The sequence below is a fragment of the Balaenoptera physalus genome (genome assembly GCF_965194825.1).
Source record: "Balaenoptera physalus genome assembly, chromosome: 14".
Classification (NCBI taxonomy): Eukaryota; Metazoa; Chordata; class Mammalia; order Artiodactyla; family Balaenopteridae; genus Balaenoptera; species Balaenoptera physalus.
The window spans coordinates 50,823,901-50,844,602 of NC_138893.1; the positions used below are offsets into that span (position 1 = coordinate 50,823,901).

Consider the following 20,702-nt stretch of genomic DNA (forward strand, 5'->3'; position numbering starts at 1 on the left):
GTACGGGAGCTTCATAAAGCAGAGCCTGGGGGCCCTCACACACCAGAGTGAGGCTGTGGTCAAATTACAAAGGGAAGCAGGAAGTTCACAGGAACTGAGACATGAGGTCAGAGCCCAGGCAAAGTGTCTGGGCAAGAGAATCTCTGGAACCAGTGTGGTTATAGACAACAAACACAGAGAAGTCTGAGCCTGGGAACATCTTGCATATTTCCTCTAAGGGCTGAAACCGGCCCTGGGGCCAGGTGGCTGGGAAAAGACAGCCTGGACAGAGGGGATGATGAGAATAGAGAGGAGGGCAGGGACTGCACTTTTCCTGAGCCCTTCCCCCAGCTATCAATCTGCTGTTAGGAACCTCAGAAAACCTCTAGTTCAGGGGTCACGTGCAAAACGTGGGCCAGACAGGTCACAGAGGTGAGATAAACCAGGTATTAGGTACCAAAATGAAGAGTGGTGACTGTGGCAAATGGGAAGGACATGCCCAAAGTGGTGGCAGCTACTCAGCTCTGGCCAACTGCTGCCCTATGGGAAATGGGATCTTACTGTTGCCAGATCTTCTAATTTTCCAGAGAAGCCAAAAGCTTTTGTTTTTATTTGATTTTTTTTGGCTGCGTTGGGTCTTCGTTGCTGCGTGAGGGCTTTCTCTAGTTGCGGCGAGCGGGGGCTACTCTTCGTTTCGGTGCGCGGGCTTCTCATTGCGGTGACTTCTCTTGTTACGGAGCACGGGCTCTAGGCGCGCGGGCTTCAGTAGTTGTGGCACGCGGGCTCAGGAGTTGTGGCTCGCGGGCTCTAGAGCGCAGGCTCAGTAGTTGTGGCACACGGGCTTAGTTGCTCTGCGACATGTGGGATCTTCCCGGGCCAGGGCTTGAACCCGTGTCCCCTGCACTGGCAGGCCGATTCTTAACCACTGCACCACCAAGGAAGCCCCAAGCTTTTGTTTTTAAATTAAAGTTTATCATAAATGTTGCCAACCAATTTAAAAAAGTTTTAAAAACCATGTCTGTAGCTATGATTTGACCCACGGTGGCCATCTTAACTGCTGCCAGTGCCGGGAGAGCGACTGGTACTTAGAGAGGCTGAGTGACTGGGTCTGTGGTAATACTATGTGCAGAGTTTCCCTGGGACGTGTTTGATATCCATGAGGGATACTTTTGTGTGTAGAAATAACTATCCAGAAATTACTTTGGTTTTAAGAATTATATTCAGTTTTCGAAGTTACATATTCAAAATCCTAGTTCTTGTCTAAGCTGTTAAGTTCAGCTTACAAACCTTATTATTCTGTTTATAAAACAAAGGAGTAATGTGAGGTTAATATATTTTATTTCTTAAGTACTTCATTTATCTGACTAAAACAAACTTTCCCAAGTACTTAATTATTATATCGCCAATAGATTACGTTCATAAATACAGCAAATCTCAAATCATTTTAAATGTTCCAAAACAATATAGAGACTTGGTGAGATTTCGACTTAAAATTCAAGTCTAAATAAATTATTCAACACTCTTTAGTTGGTATTACAAGGTAAACCTATCAAACTAAAAGGCAAATTCTCCTCCATATGTTAAGGATTTAAAAACAAACTGCATAGATTCCCTTCGAGCAAATATAGTAGTGCTGCAGGTTCCATGTTCTTAAACATGCCTATCCTTCATTCTAAGTTCTCCAGAGTTAAAAGATGCTTACCTATCAAGGAAACAATTGATGCTGCACATACATTTTGGAGGTTGCCTTCTCAGATGGTTGAGATGGTAAAACAACCAGAAACACTGATTGGGCTACTGACTGGATTCTAAGAAGGGACTCATAAATTCCTATTTGTTGTCTCTGAAATCTCTATCATGGGGTCTCCATTACCTAAGAAGGTGGTCACCCAGCTCACATCCCTGAGTTTGATGCGCTTCAATACCCAACTGCATTTTCTCAGACATCTTGAACCCCACCTAGGCTGTCAGATACCTTGATTAGGTTGTGCATTTCCTTGACTCTGAAAACACTTAAAAAGTCTTTCCATCTTGAAGATTTCTGCTTTCTTTTTATATTCTTCCTTTCTGGGAGGACCACAACTCTGAGGTATTAAGATGACAGCTGGCTGAATGCAGGACTTCTCTCACAACTTTGATTTGTAGTCACAATTCCTAAGGTTCCCCTGGCAGGACTCTGATCTCATCCATAGCTCACTGTCCTGTCCTCCACTCCACACAACCCCTTGACTGGCTTTTCCCTCTAGCACTCGGCGCCCACCTTCTTTCTTCAAACTCACCTCTCGATATCACGCGTTCTTCACTCACTCCCACACCAACTAGATGACCAAAGGACCCCTACTCCAGCTCCAACATAGTAGAGTCCTGCCACCTTCTCCCATGATTCTTCCTCACTCACACTCACACTCCTTAGGACAACCGATCTCACCCTAGACAAGAAGGGAATTCCAATATTACTTGTTCACACCAAGGCGTGGACAACTGAGTCCCTTTTAAGCTGGGTAAACTAGCTGCTTCCTAAAGGGAAAAGAAATGAAAGAAAGGGAACTAATATTTATTGGGCACTTACTAGGGAGGCACTAGGCACTGAGATGTTTCACTTGAGCTGTCTCATTCATTCCCAATAGCCACTCGAAGGGGCCTGTTAAGAAAGCAAAGTTCAGAGACTGTAAGTAATCTGACCATCTCAGCATTGGGAATGGTGAAAACAAGATTCAAACCTAATCCATGGGACTCCAAAACTTATGCCCTTTCTCAGCACACTGCTTTTCCTTCTTAAACCAAAACAAAATCCTGACCAAATATTGGCACAGTGAAAGACAGTGTTTTGGTGGGAAATGCTGCTTTACTGTTTCCTGCTGGAAATGTGGGAGGCTCTTATCTGTGAACTCCTGCAATTCTATGACCCATCCACTCTGGGAAAGCTCTCCTAAACCACCACCCAACAAGTATTATATAGCGCTCAATTTAGACAGCATTTTCACGTATGTTGTCCCATCAGCCCTGTAAGGGAGGCGGTGATAGTACTGACCACTTTTAAAGATGAGGGGACTGAAGCATGGAGACAAATGTGCCCAAAGTCACCCAGCCTGAAAAACGGACATCTAAGATTCACATAGGGGTTCATGGCCCCTGAACCTTGTGTCCTTTCCACTTAGACACACCATGTCCCCCCCAGACACCCTCCTGCCCTATTTCCTTCATTCTGGGGATCAGATGGTAACCCAGAGCCTAGGTCTCTGTTTCTGCTCCTTAAGACCCCATCCTAGCAAGACCACCTTTTTCCCCATATCTGCCTTTCAGACTTTCAGTCTCTTCCACAACCTGGTGATCTCTTCCATTTTGCTTCCCCACCCCAAGTCATCTCTTCTGTGATTCCACTTCAAGTGTCATTATCTTGAGAGTCAGAGTAGGATCAAAAAAGCCCAGCTCTCCAAGCACTAACTAGACACTGGGTCTTCATAATAAACCGTTTCCTGAGTGCCCATACTGAATTGAGTGTTTTAAAAACATCATCACAAACGCTCATAACAATATTGCAAGCCATGCGCTATTTTCCACCCCTCATAGCTGAAGTGGCGGAGGCACAGACTTAACCTAGGTTAACAGGTTAGTTAGGAAGCAGCCAATAGGGATTCAAACCCAGGAGTCACATCCGATTCTCCATTCTTGTCAAATCATCACATAAACCCTTGTAAGAACAATGACTATACTGACTGTAAAATGGGTGGGGTTTTGCTCACAGTCAAAAGCTCACTATTCAAAAACTTGGAGGGAAACTTCACAAGCCTGTGGCCCTGCTGCCTCTAGACTAGCGTGGTGGCCTCTGTGCCCATCTCCTTGTCTCCTGTGTCCCTGCCTGCTGTGCCTCCTTCACACCTGTTGTGCCACCAACTCACACTTCCAGTGCTTCTTATTCCCTTGGTGACAGCAGGTCTGAGGTCTTCTATTTTCACTGACAGTGTTTCAGGTATTTTTAATATTATAAAAAATAAATTTTAGATCATTCCTCAGCGATGGCAGCATAGTAGATTAGAGTCCTTGTGAGTTGGAGGTCACTGAGAAGGGGTAGGGAATGGTAACAGGAGCAAGAAATTTATGCTCCTATCTCTGCTCTGCTCACGACCTGACAACTAGACTTGCTCTGGGAGTAGACGCAGGACCTTTGTCAGAAAGCTACATGGAAGAGAAGTAAAGGCTTTAAAAGAGACAAGGCTGGGGCCATTAGAAGCCAATGACAATCGAGCCTCTGCTATGGAACAGTCACCCTGCTGAGTCTTTCTTTATATACCTTATTTCACGTAACCCTGACAAGGTAGATAATGTTATCCTCATACATATGAAGTTGAATTTCAGGTAGTTTGTCATTTGCCCAAGGTCACATAGGATGACAGATCTAGGATTCAAAGCCAAATATGCAAAGTCCTCATTTTCAACCACTACCCTATATTGCACCATACACTATACATTCAAGAGCTTGGATACAGAGATAAGAAGCAGAGCTTCCCTGAAGGGCAGGATTGACCTCAATGACCAAGTAACTTTTAAGCAAACTGAATAAAACACAGCAACATTTTCTGGGGCCAGAAGGCTTCCAAGGCACAGAGCGAAAGAAACCAGAAGTGGAGAGGTGACTGCAAAGTGACTACAGAATGGCCTGAAGCCCAGAGACGGCTTGGCACCAGCTAGAGAGAGGTCTTCTTCATCCATGGGGCTGGAGACCACGGTCAGACCCAAGAGGATATGAGTGGCTAGAGGGGCGCTGCAGAGAGGCGTGGCTCATAGTGGGGAGGAGGGGAGTGGCTGGGAGTGGGGGAAGAACCTAAGAGATCAGCGGGATATCAGTGTGGAAGAGGCTGAGAATTCCAGGCAGCCAGAGTACATGTCGGGCTAATGTCTAAGTAACTGGATCCAGCATCTCTTCCAAGTAGGGTGGCAGGGTGAAATTCCAGAGGCCAGAATGAAGTCTTTTGCGGAAGCAGTCAGGAAAAGGGTTACAACTGAGCAAGTCCAATCCATCTGCACTCCAGGACAAACCTGGGGTGACAATCAAAATGATTTTCAAATGTTTCTGTAGCTAACCAAAGGGTTTTCTTCTTTTGGGGGTCCACTGTCTGGCTCTTTCCTACGAGTGATTCTTAAAACCCTTAAACATGGAGGAACAGAGTGTTTGCTTTGGGACTGGAAGAGAGAAGCCAGAGAAGAAACATGCCTTTTACTCCTCCCCAACCCCTGGTTATCTTGCAGATATCACCTTAGACTACGTGACTTCTTGCAAGAAGCCTACTGTGAACACCGGAGCTTGTCAGGTGCTTCTCCTCTGCAGACCTGTAACACTGCCTGCTTGATGCCCCCGATGAACTGAGAGCACATGGGTAGAGACTAGCACTGGGCCTGAAACAAATGCTCCAGGGGCTCCACAGATGGTAGCTGTTGAGACTCCAGTCTTATATTTTTCTGAATTCTCTTCGGAATGCCCCTCTGTCCTAAAATAATCTTAACACATATGAAACTTAAATACATGGAAGGGCATGCAATAAAACGGAAACAAGCGGGCCTGATTTGACTGCTGTGGTGTTTCATGGTATGAGGTTGGCAACAGCTTCTCCAGGTGTAACGGGAACTCACCCAGCTGCCCTCACCCCTCACACAGCGTAAGGAGACCTCACACCTGACAGCTTCTCACGCCGGCCCTGGGCCGATGAGAGCGGTAAAGTCTGGCTGACCAAGTAGAAGGCATCAGACTCTTCCCTGTTTCCCTCCCTCTAGGGTGGATTTAGATACCAAGGGTCTTCTGTCTGTCCCCATCTCAATATGAGTTTCTCCAGCATAATTTCCTTATTCTTCCTTATGCTCTTGAGAGGAAAGGAATCACTGAAATCAAGTTTCTGAATAAGTCACAAAATAAATATAACCACTACCACAGCCATTTATTAAGTGTTTGCCAGGCACTGTGGTAAAGCTTTACAAACATTGTTTTGATCAGTCCATCAGCCCTGAGGTAGATATTTTCAACACCCACCTTCCCCTATACACATATCATTATAGTTGAGGAAACTTGAGGCTCAGAAAGGTCAAGTCAATCAACAAGGTCAAGCCCAGCTGATAAGTAGCAAAGCTACAAATCTGAACCAAATACATCTGACTCCCAAATCCATGTTTTTATACACTATACTAGATTGTTAGGTTGTTTCTCATTGGAAGTTAAAGGACACATGCTCCTTCCCAAAATATCACCTGAAGACTAGATTTCAGGTGGGGAAGAAGGCAAGGCCCAATTTTTAAAAAAATGTCTTTAATCAGCTACTGTACTAAACATCTGGAGTGAAGTGACAGTCTGGGTATATAAGCTGACCACTGGGCCCCTGTCTCCTGCTACCCCAGCTTCCAGGGCCTTTCTCATCGAAGACCTCCACTCCTGACACATGACTACTCAATATGCTATTTCCCTTCCAGCAAACACTGAAACAAAGAAGTCAGCCAAATTTGGTGACTCAGAGCATCACCAAAGACACCTGAGAGAAATTAGCAGACATTCCCAAAACACCCACCATCCCTGAACTGCTGGACCCTAAGGCACACACATGCATGTATGTGGAAACACAAACTTCAGTTTTTCCCTCCAGGCTTGCCAGGCCCAGCTCCACTCCTGGGGAGTCTCCTGTTCAATCTCCCCTCACTGGTTCTCCACTGCCCATGATTCTCTAGGTTCCCTCCTCTCACCCATCTCCGGAGGCCTCACAAACCACAGACCCCTGGTCCTCAAGGTTGCCAGTGTCTGAGGCTTTGTCCCCCAGAAATGCACCAAAAGTGCTCAGCAGGGCTCCGCTGAAGATTCTAAGTCCTATGAAGATTAAACAGAACTGGCTGAAGACTAGCAGAAAGGGCTCCCAGAGTTGAGAAAAGCTAAACCAGGACGTACAGAAGTGACAAAGGAATGGCAAGAGAACAGAGCAGACACAGAACAAATGGACTAACCGTGGGTAAACGAATTATTGCAGATCAGAAAAGGAACATGAAGGGATCCTAGAGAAAGTCAATCCAAACACCTGCAGCCAGAGAGCTTCTGAGAAAGCAACTGTTTAAGAAAAAGGACCTTGTTGAAGAGGCTGCTGAAGAGCCTAGGCAGGGAGAGTATAAGTAAGAGAAACTGAGGGCACTCTGGAAAAGGAAGCTGGAACATCTCTTTAGAACAGGCAGTTTGAGAGGATACCAGAGAAGTAGGCAGGGACCGGGGGGCAAGAACTGGAGGTTCCGGAAAAAGGGAAGATGACATGGGCAGAAAGGCCAGGGCCTCTGGAAGCCCATGAGCACTTCTTAGGAGCATCCCAGTATCCACCCTGTTTGGGTAAAACTGGTCCCCGAGGGCCACTCTCTGCAGCCCTACTAAACCCTGCAATGGACTTTGAAGGGTAGACAAACCAGAGGTAGGAAAGTTACCAAGGGGAGAGACACAGCCCTATCCATGGGAAGTTCACATTCTGACGAGACAACCAACCACCACCATCACCCCTGCCTCCAATCCTTGAGGGAGCCACTGATCTAAGGAACCCACCAACATATAAGCCACAAAACTGAGAAATAACAACTGGTGCAAATCCTGTCCACGATGTTTGAAGAGACAGAGAGATGAGAGATGAGGGGACACAGAGACCTGAGAAGATCCAAGTTGGGACTCTCCACACGTTAACACTCAGCCTGTTAGTTCATCTCATCACCTGCTCACACATCTGGGCAGGGGTCTCCATGCCTTCCACATAACTACAGCTGCAATGACGTGTGAGAGGGGAGGGACAGAATCATCCTTGCTGGGAGCCTAGGATGAAGAGTCCTCCCTGGGGAGCCCAGGGCCTGGGAGGAGCCTGGAGGCTGAGGTTTGCTATCTACTGATCTTCCTCCTCTCTCAACAGTCTCTAACCTTGTCCTCATAGGGGGCACCACACATGGCTTCATAACCTCTGGGTGTTTCATGTGGTTTCCTCTCCAACTAAGCAGAGGCTCCTGGAGGATAAAAGAGCAGGTTTTCTCCACACCCTGCAGTGCAGGAATGTAACAAATACATGTCACAGGTGGGGTATCTGGAGTGTTGATTACAAAAACATTTTCCACAAACAGCATACACATGTCAAAACCATTCTATTTGCTATTCTTTGCCCTATCACTTGCATTTGACACCCTTTGTTGGCTCATGCCTCTAGATGTCTGTTCCTGTATCCACCTCAGCCTGGGGACTGGGCCCACCTAGACTTTGCTAAGAAAATACCAGCTCAGCTTATGGTGGGAACAGTGATAAAGTGTATATGGCCCAAGAGTCTCTGTGGGGGCAGAAGGAGGGTCTCCTCATGTTGGGTTGGCCCACTGATAAGGATCCTTCCCGTCTCCTAACAGATTCAGATTAATGATCGCTCATTCCTAACTGTCAAATTTCTTTTCCTTCATCCTGTGTCTAATCACCAGTGACAGAAACCATTACGCAAATGAGAGCAGACGACTTCCCCCAACTGTTCGCGTTGGTAAAAACCTTGTAATTTAGAGCTGATTTGTAGGGGAAGCTGGTCTCCCCCAGGCATCCTGGGCATCTGCTCAACTGATGCCCAGAACAGCCCCTCCTCCACCCCCCAAACTTCAATCCCCCAACAAATATTTGACTTCACAAAAGAGTAGTTTCCTCTGTACCTGCTGGTGTAAAAATAGGATCTGGCAACATGGCTGACCCTCATACAGGCCCAAACACCCATCTTCCCCTCATGTGTCTGCCCTCACACTGCCAGCTAGGAGAGAGTAAGCAACAGAGCAGAAACGTGCTACTCTGCTACGAGTAGAATTTGAGCCTGAACAGCCCTAACCTAGGTACGTGAAGGGAAGAGCCTCAATCTCTTCATTGGGGGAAACGGAAGCAGCAGAACATGAATCAAAGTTCTTAGTGAATATCTAGATCTAGATCTTCAATTCTACAGATGCAGAAGCATGCTGGGAAAAGTTATGGGACCTATTCAAGGACACACAAGTAACCAGTGGGATCTAGAACTGTTTCCCTGTAACTTCTTCCAGAACTCTTAACTCATAATATGGCTTCCTGGCAGTTTTCCCAAGAAGTCTTTAGCTGGAGCCCAGAAGAGCTTTCACCCTGAGCTGTATCTTCTGTATCCTTTTGGGCTAAGCCTGTCTGTACTAAACACTGCCTGCTGCCGGTAGTCCAAAGGAGGTACAGTAGGAGAATCAATGTAGTTTGGTGGAAAAGAACAGCAGGGGGTTTGCAGCCAAACAGTACTAGGTTTGAATCCTGATTGCCACTAACTGCTTATTCTTGAACTGTAAAATGAGAATACCTACCTTGCACTAAAAGCACTAGGCACACATTAGTTGTCTAATAATCAGGGATCACTATTGGACATGAACCCAGAGACATTACCCAAGGATCAGGACCCAACCTGTGAAGGTCCCTCCCCCTCATGCAGACCTGGGTCGTCACAGCACCCAGAGAGGAGCAGCTGAGAGACCACGCCTCCCTGCTGCACATCACCCACACCTTTGAGGAATGAGCAAGGGATGCAGCAGAGCTGCTGAGAAGGAAAATAATGTGCTATATTTCAAAGTGTCTTTGTGGTCAATTTATCTTCTGTCTGCCTTGTTTTCTTTGCTGTGTTCCTCTTTCCCAAAAGAGATGGAGGGATGGAGATCACTGCAATCACATTTTCCAGCATTGGCTATATTTGAAAGAACTACACTTGAGAAGGTACCATGTTTGAACACCCACACTGCATCAGAGAACCCCACAATGGGGTACTAAAAATAAACACCCCTCCCCAAAATACACACAAGTGCGCTCATGCACACACACACATATGCATCCTCTCAGTCCATCAGTGCACTGTAACTGTGAACTGAGCTCTGGGGGTGAGAGCCATAGCTCAGACACTGGAAGTAAACCTTTGGCAAAAAAAAAAAAAAAAAAGGAAAAAATGAACCCAGAGACTTCCAACTCCTTTTTCCTTCCAGAGAGAAGGGGCGTGGAGATGGGAGTGGAGGTGAGCAGACGCAGGGCCACCACACTGCCCAATCTCAGGGGCCCCACTTCCATTATACAGGTGTGAATGACGGCCCTTCGAGTTGTGCAGTGCACAGCTGCCCAGCTGTAAGCTGCAGCCCTGAGAGGGGTTCCAATGAAAAGCTATGAACAGAAAAGGAAATTCCTCTCCATGCTCCACCAGTTGCCCTGACTTCTGAGGGTGTTTGTGGAACATTACAGTGGGGTCTGGCAGAGGCGCTGGCTTTAAGAGGCAAGGCTACATTTTTGCCCTTGCCATGAGGTGGATGACATGTGGTGAGTTAACTGCCTAGGCTTGACCCCATTTTGTCTCCTGAGCCAAGAAGCTCCGCAGACACAGAGGACGTGGCCTGGGCAGGGAGGGTCATCAGACCTGGAGGCTCTAGCCAGTCAGCCTCAGGCAGGCTGCAGCGAGGCCTGACCAACATCCAATGGCTAAAAATGAGTTTAAAAGCTTTAGACCAGGTCAGGCAGCACTGCCTTGGGGCTCCCGCTGTATGTCCCACTGGACAAGGTTAAGCAGTAGAAACTTGGTAAGCAGAGAGGCAGGCCAGTGTGGACACACATGCACGCACACAGGCACAAACATCCACACACACATCCACACAGAGGCTTGCACCCCTAGAACCTAGAGAAGCCATTGCTAGGATGACTCCCCTGGCACCCAGGACAGAGAACAAGAGCTGGTGCTGAAAGAAAGAAGCTGTATGTGTCTGTAATTTGGAAGTTATGCACAATCCTTGGTTCCTGTGTCCCAAGGCTCTTTTCTGTGTATGGCTTGAGCTTGAAGGTTCAAGTTGGAACCCTGTCTAATTTGCTCTCCTAGGAAGCTATTTAGGCTCTCAAAGGCAACCCTCCCCACTCTCCCTCTCCCCACTGGAGTCTCAGTAGCCATTCCCAACAGCCTAGAGCCTCACTCTGTGAAAACTGGGAGGGGGCAGACTGACCTCATGGTTAGGATAGCTGTGGCCCTGTAGCCCAGATGCAGTGGGCGTCCAAGAACATCTCCCCTCTCTCAGGCTGAGGCACTGAGGTTGCAGGAGACAGAGCTGAGAGCCAGAGGTGGCATCCTGACCCAGAAGGAGGGAGCAAGGAACAAATACATACACGCGTGTGCAGGCATACACACGCACACACATCCCAAGGTTGACAGACTAACACACAGACATGATGACAACCAGAAGCTGGGGACTCCACACACTGAATGCAGGACTTTAGGGGGCAGAGAGGGAAGGTGCTGGGGCACAGAGGCAAGGGTAAGAAGTCCCTCCGAATGGGAGTGGAGTGCCAACCACCCAGCCTTGCCCCGAACACCTGCCTCCAGGGCCATGGCAAGAGTCCAGTCCATTAAGTGCAGCGTGCAATACTAGCGTTTGGAGTCTCCTGTCCTCATCAATGAAGCGGTGTGGACGGGCTAGCAGTCACCTGGCAGGAGGCCTCGACTCCTGGCAGGCTAGTTGTATCGGCCCTTGATCATTGTGTTCAACAAGGGCCCCACCTGTGAAAAAACATGAGGAGCCAGTCAGAACTGCCTGTCCCCTAGCCCCAGAGCCAGATGAGGTATGTCTGGAGACATCGATGTCCAGCCAAGGGCAAGGACAAGGCTTCCATTCAATCTTGTAAACCCTCTAACCAACTCTCTTCCTAGCGGTCAACCCAGTATTCTGGAGCACGGCCCTCTCCTCTGGGTCCATCTTGTATTACCTTCCCTCTCACAATACCCTACATTTGTAAGCAGAACCAAACTGACAGACAGAAGGTCAGAGGAGCTAATAATCCCAGACACCCCGAGTGTTTACGTGCATGTTTTGTAAATGTGACTTAAGAATCTTAAGTGACTCTATATCCTGAAAAGATCATTTGTAATCAGGCTGGTGCGATCTCCCAAGCCCACAGGTGCTCTGAATGCTGAGGCTATTCACAGGACAGAGGTAAGAGCATTACAGATACAAACCTCCCCCATTTACCCAATGGGCCACTGGCACACCTGCGTGGGAAGCAGGTCTCAACATTACCTAGAGCAGTCTTGGCACAGCTGGGAGCGTGTGAGTAGATGCTTTACTGCTCGCTTCCCATTCCAAAAGAATCCCCTCGGGGGTCCCCAGCTGGCACACAAGCCCCATGCGGAACATTACTACTAGCATGGAACAGATTATAATTGATCCGCCAGTCAAGCCCAGCTCTCATCAGAAAACAAGGATTTTCTGAACATACCCATAACCTCTATGAAGAAACAGGACAACAGATACTGAAACAGAAGAGCTACACAGACTGTGACACCAATCCTGACTTTCCCTGGTCACTCTGCCCACTGAGTCACAGGAGTGCCACCTTGGGGCAGCCACATACCTCTTGTGGGTTCCCCAAGGCCTCTCCAAGCATCTTCTCAATGTTTCTCATTATGGCCACTTTCTGATGGGCTTTGAGAGGATATTCAATTCTCTTAGGGGTGGGGGCCCCCTGCAAAGGAAGCAGCAGCTCAGGAAATGTCTTTAGCAGGCTTCAGTGTCACCCATTGTTCCTAGCACCATCCTCCCTTAAGAAACCCAGTTCAACCCCACCCTCTCCAGCTCCCCCAAAGACCTGGGAATCACTTCCAGAGATAGCCAACCTCCCCACCCTGCCCCTAAATAATTTATTACACCTACCTCACCCCACTGCCATCTACGAAAAAAACCATATTCACCTTATACCAGAAGTTCACAGTGATGGTAATCCCCCCATTTAGTAATGACTCTATGTGATGCCACCTGCAAGAAAATAAACAGGCTCCTGTTTGCCACCAATACTTCTCAGAGGGAGGGATCCTCTGAAACTAGGTAGAATCCTGCTAAGGGATATAATGAAGACAGTACCTTCACACTCATCCTATCAAACACACTCTGGGGCTAGAGGCAGTGGTGTTCAGCCTTCAAATACCAAAGAGTCAAGAACAGTTTCTCTAGCCTCAAGCCTCTGGGATCTCTTTGGACTTGAGGAACTGTCATCTTGTCTAGAAACAGTACTGTCATTTCCCCCATGTTCAGTATGCTCATCATCTGGATATGCCAACCTTCCTGTATATCACATAAGTCCAATCCTGCCACAACTCAAAAGAAGAGACATGGATAAGGTTTTCCAGGGAATGGGAAAGAACGCTCCCTAAAAGCCCCCAGTCCTAGCCCCATCCTCACCAGTACATTGGGATGTAAAGAACATCACCAGGGCCAACCACTGTTTCGTAACCAACCACGTTCTGGAAATTGGGGAACCTCTCGTAGTCAGGATTGTCAAAGTCCACCTGAGAGGTTCAAGAGAAAAAAAAAAAATCAGTCAATCACCAAATTTTTATCAGTAACTTTGGTAGTCAAGAAAGATGCCTTAAAAAAGTCTTTAGAATTTATATCCAGCAGAAGACACAACACACATTAAACATACACAAACTCTCTCAGAGAACGACCTAAGAAGATGGGCATTGCTGAATGTTAAATGATAAAGAATACTAAGCCTCAGTGCTCCTGAGGTCAGAAGCCAATCATCACAGCTTAAAGGTCAGAAAACATACTCATGGCCTGCAGATCTGAGGAATTAGGACTCATTCTTCACCCAAACCTTCAGAAACTTTTCCCCCAATACATATTCTAACCAGCAAAGATTTCTACATGAGGTAGCTAAGCGGTTTTCTCCTCAAGAAAGGAGAGGCGCTCTCTGGTTGGCCACAAAGTCAACCACACACCTCACTGAGATCCAGAAAAGACATTAAGTGACATATCTCAATTCTATTCACCCTTCTCTTTATCAAAAAGAAGTAGCATCCATGACAAAAGTAAACAATTATTAAATCCAATGGAGACATACACATTTTGTTCCAAGAACTTATAATTCAATCAAACAGAATAACCAGAGTCCACCAGCATCAGTGATGGGGTCTGCCTTAAACATCTGGGGACCACCACAGGGACCTGGAATATATAAACTACATTGTGAAATTGTCCTTTGAGTTTGTCCAAACCTGGCATACCTCCACAGAGAAGGGGAAAGACATGCCAGCCTTGGATCTCAAAGGAGTTCTACACCCTCCTCAGACCACACGAGCTCACCTGGCTCTGTCTGTCACATGGATGATGAACAGGATATGGGTAGAGGCACTCAAACTGATCCGGAGGGAACAAAATGCATCGCTTGTAGCCTTTTATCTGAGCAAAGAAGTTCTGCTGCTCATCATAGTGAGCAGGTGTCACATTTCCTGTAGGAAGACAGACATTTTCTTATTCAGAGCAGTAACGCTATTGCACAGGATGGAACATAGGCCCCAGTGCTGGAGAGAAACCCAGCTTGCCCTCTCAGCAAAGGGTTCCAAATCAAAATTTCAGGCAAAATCAGGGAGACTGTAATTACAACTCTCAGCCAAATAGGTGCTACACTTTTAATGGGTGATAAGTCTAGTAGCAAACATCACTGGCTAAGAGTTCACCATCAATTAGCAAAGTAGACTTTCTTAAATGATGACTGCTGCCCTTACTGGAAGCAACTGCACATCAAAGTGATACAAGTATGGCAAAATAACATACTCTGTACAGGTACGCCCCGCTTTTCAAAAGTTCGCTTTACGTCACTTTGCGTTTACAAAAGACCTACATTTGTACCTGTTTTTGCTAACCAAAAGAAATCCAAAGAATTTGGATTGGAAATTGGAAATTTGGAAACCAAAGAATCCTTTTCATTTTTATGAAAAAAAAAAAAAAAAAAAGCAAAAATATCATTCAGTGTTTGTTTGGCAGCGAGCCATCATAGAGGCAGCAAGCGCAAGCAGTGAGAGTGGCACTGCCAATCTCCTCCCCTGGAAACTACACTCAGCATCTCAGCATCAAGCCAGCATCTCAGTATCAAGCCACCACAGCTCTGAACTGTGTCTGTGAGCATCTGTGCTTTATCTCGATTTACTTTGTGCATCCATTAGCAAGATGTGTCCTAAAGTAAATGCTTCTTTGTTTTACATCATCTTGGCTTACAGAAGGTTTCACAGGAATGCTCTTTTAGACAGCTGAGGGGAACCTGTACTTGTACTCTTCTTGACTATGGCACGAATTCAAGGGCAGCAAAAACACGAGAGTTAGAAACAACTGAAATGACTGGTATCAGCAATGCATGCATGATCTTCTTTGATGGAGTTAATCAGTCATTTTAAGTTGTACGAATATGTACTTGCTTTGGGTAGCTCTTTTGGAGCTCAAAGATTCTCAACCTCTGCTCCCACTTCATCACACCTGTGGGATTGCAACACTTCTTTAGATCAACACTGGAGCTGCTGACTCTCATCAAGGGAAGCATATCAGATTCCTGAAGAGAGTTGTATACTTTGAATAAGGCAAATTATTTAAAATGCCATCCTGAATTAGTTCTGCCCTAGCGTATGTATGCTCCATCTACTCTTTGTAAGTGGGGCTGCATCTGATGTTTATCCTTTGCACAATCTTTGAGAGATCAAGGGACTTCTGCAGGGAATGGAGTTTAGAAAACATTCCCCAGGTCTGCCTGGGTGGGCCAAGACAGCTGCTTTCCTAAGTGCAGAGATCCATATGCATCCTCAAAGGAGACCTGCTCTTTCATCTCTACCTGAGGGATCTCTTTCCCTGCTCTCTACACCACAGGATAGGAAGGCAACATAAAAATTCAGAGTCAAGTAAACAAGAACTGGCTCCTGGCAGGTCAACCAAGAGTTGGTTTCAAAGGGTCAGGTTAAGGGTCAATTCATAAGTTGCACTGCTGGAAACTTTTATTAACACTGGCAGCAAAGGACCCAAATCTGAAGAAAGGACAATCAAAGGGGAAGAAGAGACTTCAGAGCCTAGTGGTGAATGACAATAGGTAATTACTCTGCTTCCTTGTTCAACCCAATTTACTCACCATTTACTAAGTACCTACTATGGGCCTGGCACTGAGCAAGTGACAGAAAATAAAAATAAGAATAAGACAATGAACCTGGCTGGTAAGTAGCTCTCTTTCTCCTGATTGGAGTTTAAAGGTTCCTCTTTTTATTTAAAAAAAAAAAAAAGTATTCATGTATTTGCTTATGTACGTGTAAAATCCACTAGCAGGATACACAAGCAACTAATAACATATGGTGCCTCCAGGGAGGGAAGGAAACTGAGAGGCTGGGAAATAGAAATGGAAGAGAGATTTATCACTACATACCTATTTACACCTTTTGAATTTAACCCCATTAATGTATTATCTGTTCAAACGATAAGGTTCAATTTACATTGGAAAAATGTTTCCCTCTTCTACTGGGATAAAAATCTTCTGAATATAGACAGATCCAATAGAGAACAACAGAATTTTAGAGATCCCTAATATCTGAATATATATACTCACACAGCAGCTGAGGAAGGGAACAGGGAACTTTCTTTTTAGAGTACCTCACATAACATATGTTACCTCGTTTAATCTTCATAGTTAATTATAAGATATTACTGTGTTCATTTTACAAATTAGGAGACTGAGACAAGAAAGTTACGTGACTTGTTGACAGTCATGGAGCGAATAAGTGGTGGGGAAAGGTTCAGAAATCACTTCATATGACCCCAAGCCATGCTGCTTTCTGAAAGATTTCTTACCTTCCATGCCAATAAGCAGCAGGTTAGAGGTCAGCTGCCCCCAGCCACGCTTTCCCTGTTGCTTATTAATCCAGTTCCAGTTAAAACCCAAGAAGTCCATGACAATCTTCCTGCCCACAGTGTCATTGAGTGTTTGCTGCAGATACAACCTATGTTCCCCAAGAAGAAAATCCCATTAGTGCATGTACACACTGTCCCTGGCATGGCCTCTCATACCTGGAAATCCAAACCCAAGCCCATACCAACATCTCCCACAAAGAACAGCTGCAGTCATGGGACTCTCACAGACCTGAATCCTTACCTATCCTTCTCTGAGCTCTGTTCAACACCAAATTTTATATTTTAGAGAAGTGATTCTTAACTTTTTCTGGGTCACAGTATGAATCCTTTAAGAATCCAAGGAAGAAAAAAAAAGAATCCAAGCAAGGTTCCCCATAAAAATGTACACATTGAACTTTAATATAATTTCATAGATTTCCTCGAAGCCTACCCACAGACCCTAGAATGATGACTCAGCCTTGTTCCAGAAACTCTCGGGGCGCGAGACATCCCCTTTGGCCCTTGATGGCCATTTTGGCAGCTCGTATTATTGTTCACCAAGAACGAGTTCCCTCCCTGTGAGAGTTATTCTTCCTCACCTCCTTGAAGCAAGGCTTGCTTATATAACTTGCTTTGGCCAATGAGATGTCCACAAAAATGACTGGTGCTGCTTCCAAACTGTAATTTTAAGAACCAGTACACACTACCACATCACTCTCCCTCTGCCACAGCAACTGCAAAGTATCCAATGGCAACTGCTAGAGCAATCTGTGTCCCAAAGAGCAAAAGATGATGTAAGTAGAGTCTCCAGGTGACCTGAGATGGACATGTAGCATGAGTGAAAAATAAACCTTTGTTGCTTCAAGTCGCTGAGCCCTGGACTGAAGCCTAGTTTATCTTAACTGATTCAGCCACCTATCTGTAGCAGCCATCTATAGCTGAAGAAAAATACCTCACTAAGGTTTCCGCAGACCCAGGGCCCCTAACATGCCTGAGGAAGGTAAGAAGTTACTTAATAGATATGAAAAGCCAAACACACTTGATCAAGCCCCAAAAGAAACATTATTTAGGGGGCAAATGTGAAGAAAAAGAAGTAATGGTCCTGAGAGCATTACTTCAAAAGCTCAAAGGTATCCCAGTGCCTGGAATCACAATGTTTGAGGCAACATTAATTAAAAATCTTGATAAGTTGGAAACAGCTACCTATATGGGGACATGGAACCCTCAAGACTCGAATGCAACCTTGGAACGTTCCCCACAGATTATGATGTACGTATGTTCATACAAATATTTCTCAAGTAACTCTGAAAGAGTCAGGAACACTCCCCAAACAGGAATCTAAGCAATTCCTGTGAAACCTTAACAGTAAATCCTCAAAATAGCTCAAAGAGGATCCTAACACCCTTCACCCCAGAATCATAACAAGCTGTACAATTATACAACAGAGGTGGTTGGTGCTAAAGTCAGCTGATAGGGCAAATCTTGCAAATAGTAAAAAATTTTCCTTAAATCACCCATAAAGTACAGACTACACTCATGGTTCAGACTTAGGCAAAATGCTCTCGCTACAGGAAGCAAGAAACTTAAAGTGACTGAGGAACCAGAGAACTCATGTGTCTTATCTCATGCTCATTCCAGTGCATATGTCCAATCAATAGCTTTACACTCCACCAGCATCATTTAAATCAATCTCTCTTCTCAACACTGGGTGTATGTGTGTGTGTGCGCATGCACTGTGGTAAATTTGAGGACATTAATGCATGAGGTGATTCAACTGAACCAGTCTCTATAAGACATAAAGAACAAATCAACCATAGTTCAGATTGTGAAAACTCTTCCGGTCAAAGTTCCATCATTATGACAACAGCTAAGAATCAGGAAGCCAAAAAAAAATAAAAATGTTTCAAATCCTTTCACTCTACCACATACTGCTAACAGAGTCAGGAAGAGAACTGAGGCTGGAGAGTGAAGAAAAACCCAGGATTGGGCACCAAATGTGAGACGGAGATAGTCATTCACCATCAAGTACTCAGTGACAGCAATTCCCCAGAGGCAACGTTATTTTGTGGGACTGAATGTTGTCTGGGACCTACATAAGAGGCTGCCCTCATAAAGAGAGATAAAGGTAGAGAGAAAGAGTCACTCCCGTGTGTGTATATGTCTTGTGCTTGCTATCATCAATACAACGCAACACATCCATATTCTCCCCACCCTCACCTATACAACTTTTCAGCCTGCATTGCCCCCATTCAAATATTTTAGGACAAAGATTGCAAACCCGTAATCTCAGGAAATCTACTGACAGATATTTTAAATTGCCCTCTTGCAGCATTTTAAAAAATATGAATTAGCTGCCCACATTTAAAAGTCAAAAAGATTTTAAATAAAAATACTGATTTATGGTTTCTCTTGAAAAAAATCAGACTATCTGGCAACCCTGGGACTGCACTCCAAAATGGAAACAAGAGTCAAGTAATGACTTCGCACTTTGAATAAGGCATATGCCTTCAGCTTCATCATAGCTTTCACCCAAACAACTTCACTCACTTCATTCACCTACCTGACTCTGCTAGGCAAGTGTGACTCTCACTTTATGAAGACAACAAACTTGAGAATCACAGTTCAAGTCTAGTCATTCCATCATCCCTCACGCTAGAAAACTCATCCTCAGATAAGTAAAGGAAAAGAAAATAGATGCCCTAGATCCAATGGAAAACCACGACCTGGGAATTTACCTCTCTTCACCTCCTCGCTCCTGTATATCCTGCAGTTTCTCAACAAACTCATGAAATTTCATTTCTTCCCTATTGGACCTCGGCTTAAAGTTCTGGAAATTAGCCATCTTTTTCTCATCATAGTACAAGAACTTGTGGGTGCTGGCACTGTACACAGAGAAGTCTCCGTTGCCAATATTTTCTTGCAGGTATTCAAGGTCCCATTTTAGGGCAGGATACACAAGATTTGTGTCGGTCAGCACCACAGGCTCCTAAGTGGAAAAAACAAATGAAGTCGTCCCAAGGAGCTAGTGGGTTCTTGTCCCCAAATTCCGATACTTCCAAACTTCAAAATTACTTCTCCTGTTAACCAGCACGAACCCCGCAAGTCCCATTTTTCCTCTCTTCCCTCTCCATCTCCCCTTAGGCCCTAGTCCACAACCCGGCCTAGTCCACAACCCCTCCCTTCCATCACCACTCGCCTTTGACCTCTCCTCCCAACCTAGTCCCTTCCCCCATCCCCCACCCCCCCACCCCCTCTTCGACGCGGCCCCGCCCCCTACCTCATTCTCGATAAGCTCCTCCGCCCGGGGGTCGCTCTGACTCAGACGCGGGATGGGCCGGGTCGGGAAGGCATAACTGCGCAGTTGGGACTCATCCCAGGCGGGGCCGGGGGCTTCAGCCTCTTCCCGGGGTTCTCCAGAGCCCGAGGCCGCAGCCTCCGCCGCAGTCGCCGCCATCTCCGCCGCTAGGGACGGCCCCACCGGAAGCGGAAGCTCCGCCTATTCCGGGGAAAACACAACGGAAACCATAGAGCTAGGCTGCGAGAGAGAGCGTTCCAGACACTAAGAACGCGGGGCCGAGCCCTGGGCGCCTCCTAATGGTAACCTATAGCTCTACACCCTACGCTCCGCCCCCGAAGACCCGGGACTAGACGTTAGTCCCACTGAATAGGGGTGATCATCGGGTTAACCAATTCACAAATTATTGCTGCCTCAGTGTGCCCAGGCCTACACAACAGGCAAAGAAGGAGGCAAGTTTAGTGGGGCATTAAATTTTACACTGACGGATGGGGAGAGACGCAAACTTGACCCACCTAAGGAAGTCAGAAGGAAAAGCAACTGTCCGATAGATAGATGTTGGGTAAAGGTTGCTCCGAAAGCCTCGGCAAAAGATATATGGCAACTTGAATTCTTTCGAAATCAAAGATGGTTTTCTTTTGCTTGGCACCATTTGATTTTTCTGCCTGTGTCACCATCTCACCTACTTAAAGGCATTTTTGTCTATCTTGACCGAATTAGATCAGTGTTTGCTATTGAGTGAATG

General features: G+C 45.9%; 1 protein-coding gene and 1 long non-coding RNA gene across 2 annotated transcripts in view; one reads left to right on the top strand and one right to left on the bottom strand.

The window, feature by feature from the left end:
* The window catches only part of LOC309643048, a 161,693-nt gene extending 156,382 nt beyond the window's left edge, over positions 1-5,311 (top strand). The window contains exon 4 of the long non-coding RNA XR_014253506.1: positions 5,227-5,311. This is a non-coding gene — a long non-coding RNA (uncharacterized lncRNA). The remainder of the gene's footprint in view (positions 1-5,226) is intronic.
* Positions 929-20,153, bottom strand: HIF1AN (hypoxia inducible factor 1 subunit alpha inhibitor). The gene is made up of 8 exons (XM_082425344.1): positions 19,940-20,153; positions 19,398-19,648; positions 16,624-16,772; positions 14,107-14,252; positions 13,201-13,307; positions 12,714-12,777; positions 12,377-12,487; positions 929-11,525 (listed from the first exon to the last, which is right to left on the bottom strand). Exons 1-8 carry the CDS (start codon positions 20,114-20,116, stop codon positions 11,481-11,483), a joined length of 1,050 nt encoding a protein of 349 aa, XP_082281470.1. The 5' UTR covers positions 20,117-20,153; the 3' UTR covers positions 929-11,480.
* Between the last annotated feature and the right edge of the window lie 549 nt (positions 20,154-20,702).

What these genes read in the sequence shown, in the direction of transcription:
- HIF1AN (XM_082425344.1), bottom strand. Translation starts at nt 20,116, where the DNA reads ATGGCGGCGACTGCGGCGGAGGCTGCGGCCTCGGGCTCTGGAGAACCC. An exon ending in AGGAGCTTATCGAGAATGAG is followed by an intron (nt 19,649 to 19,939) that starts GTAGGGGGCGGG and finishes TTTTCCACTTAG; the next exon opens with GAGCCTGTGGTGCTGACCGA. An exon ending in CATGTGACAGACAGAGCCAG is followed by an intron (nt 13,308 to 14,106) that starts GTGAGCTCGTGT and finishes TGAACCTCTCAG; the next exon opens with GTGGACTTTGACAATCCTGA.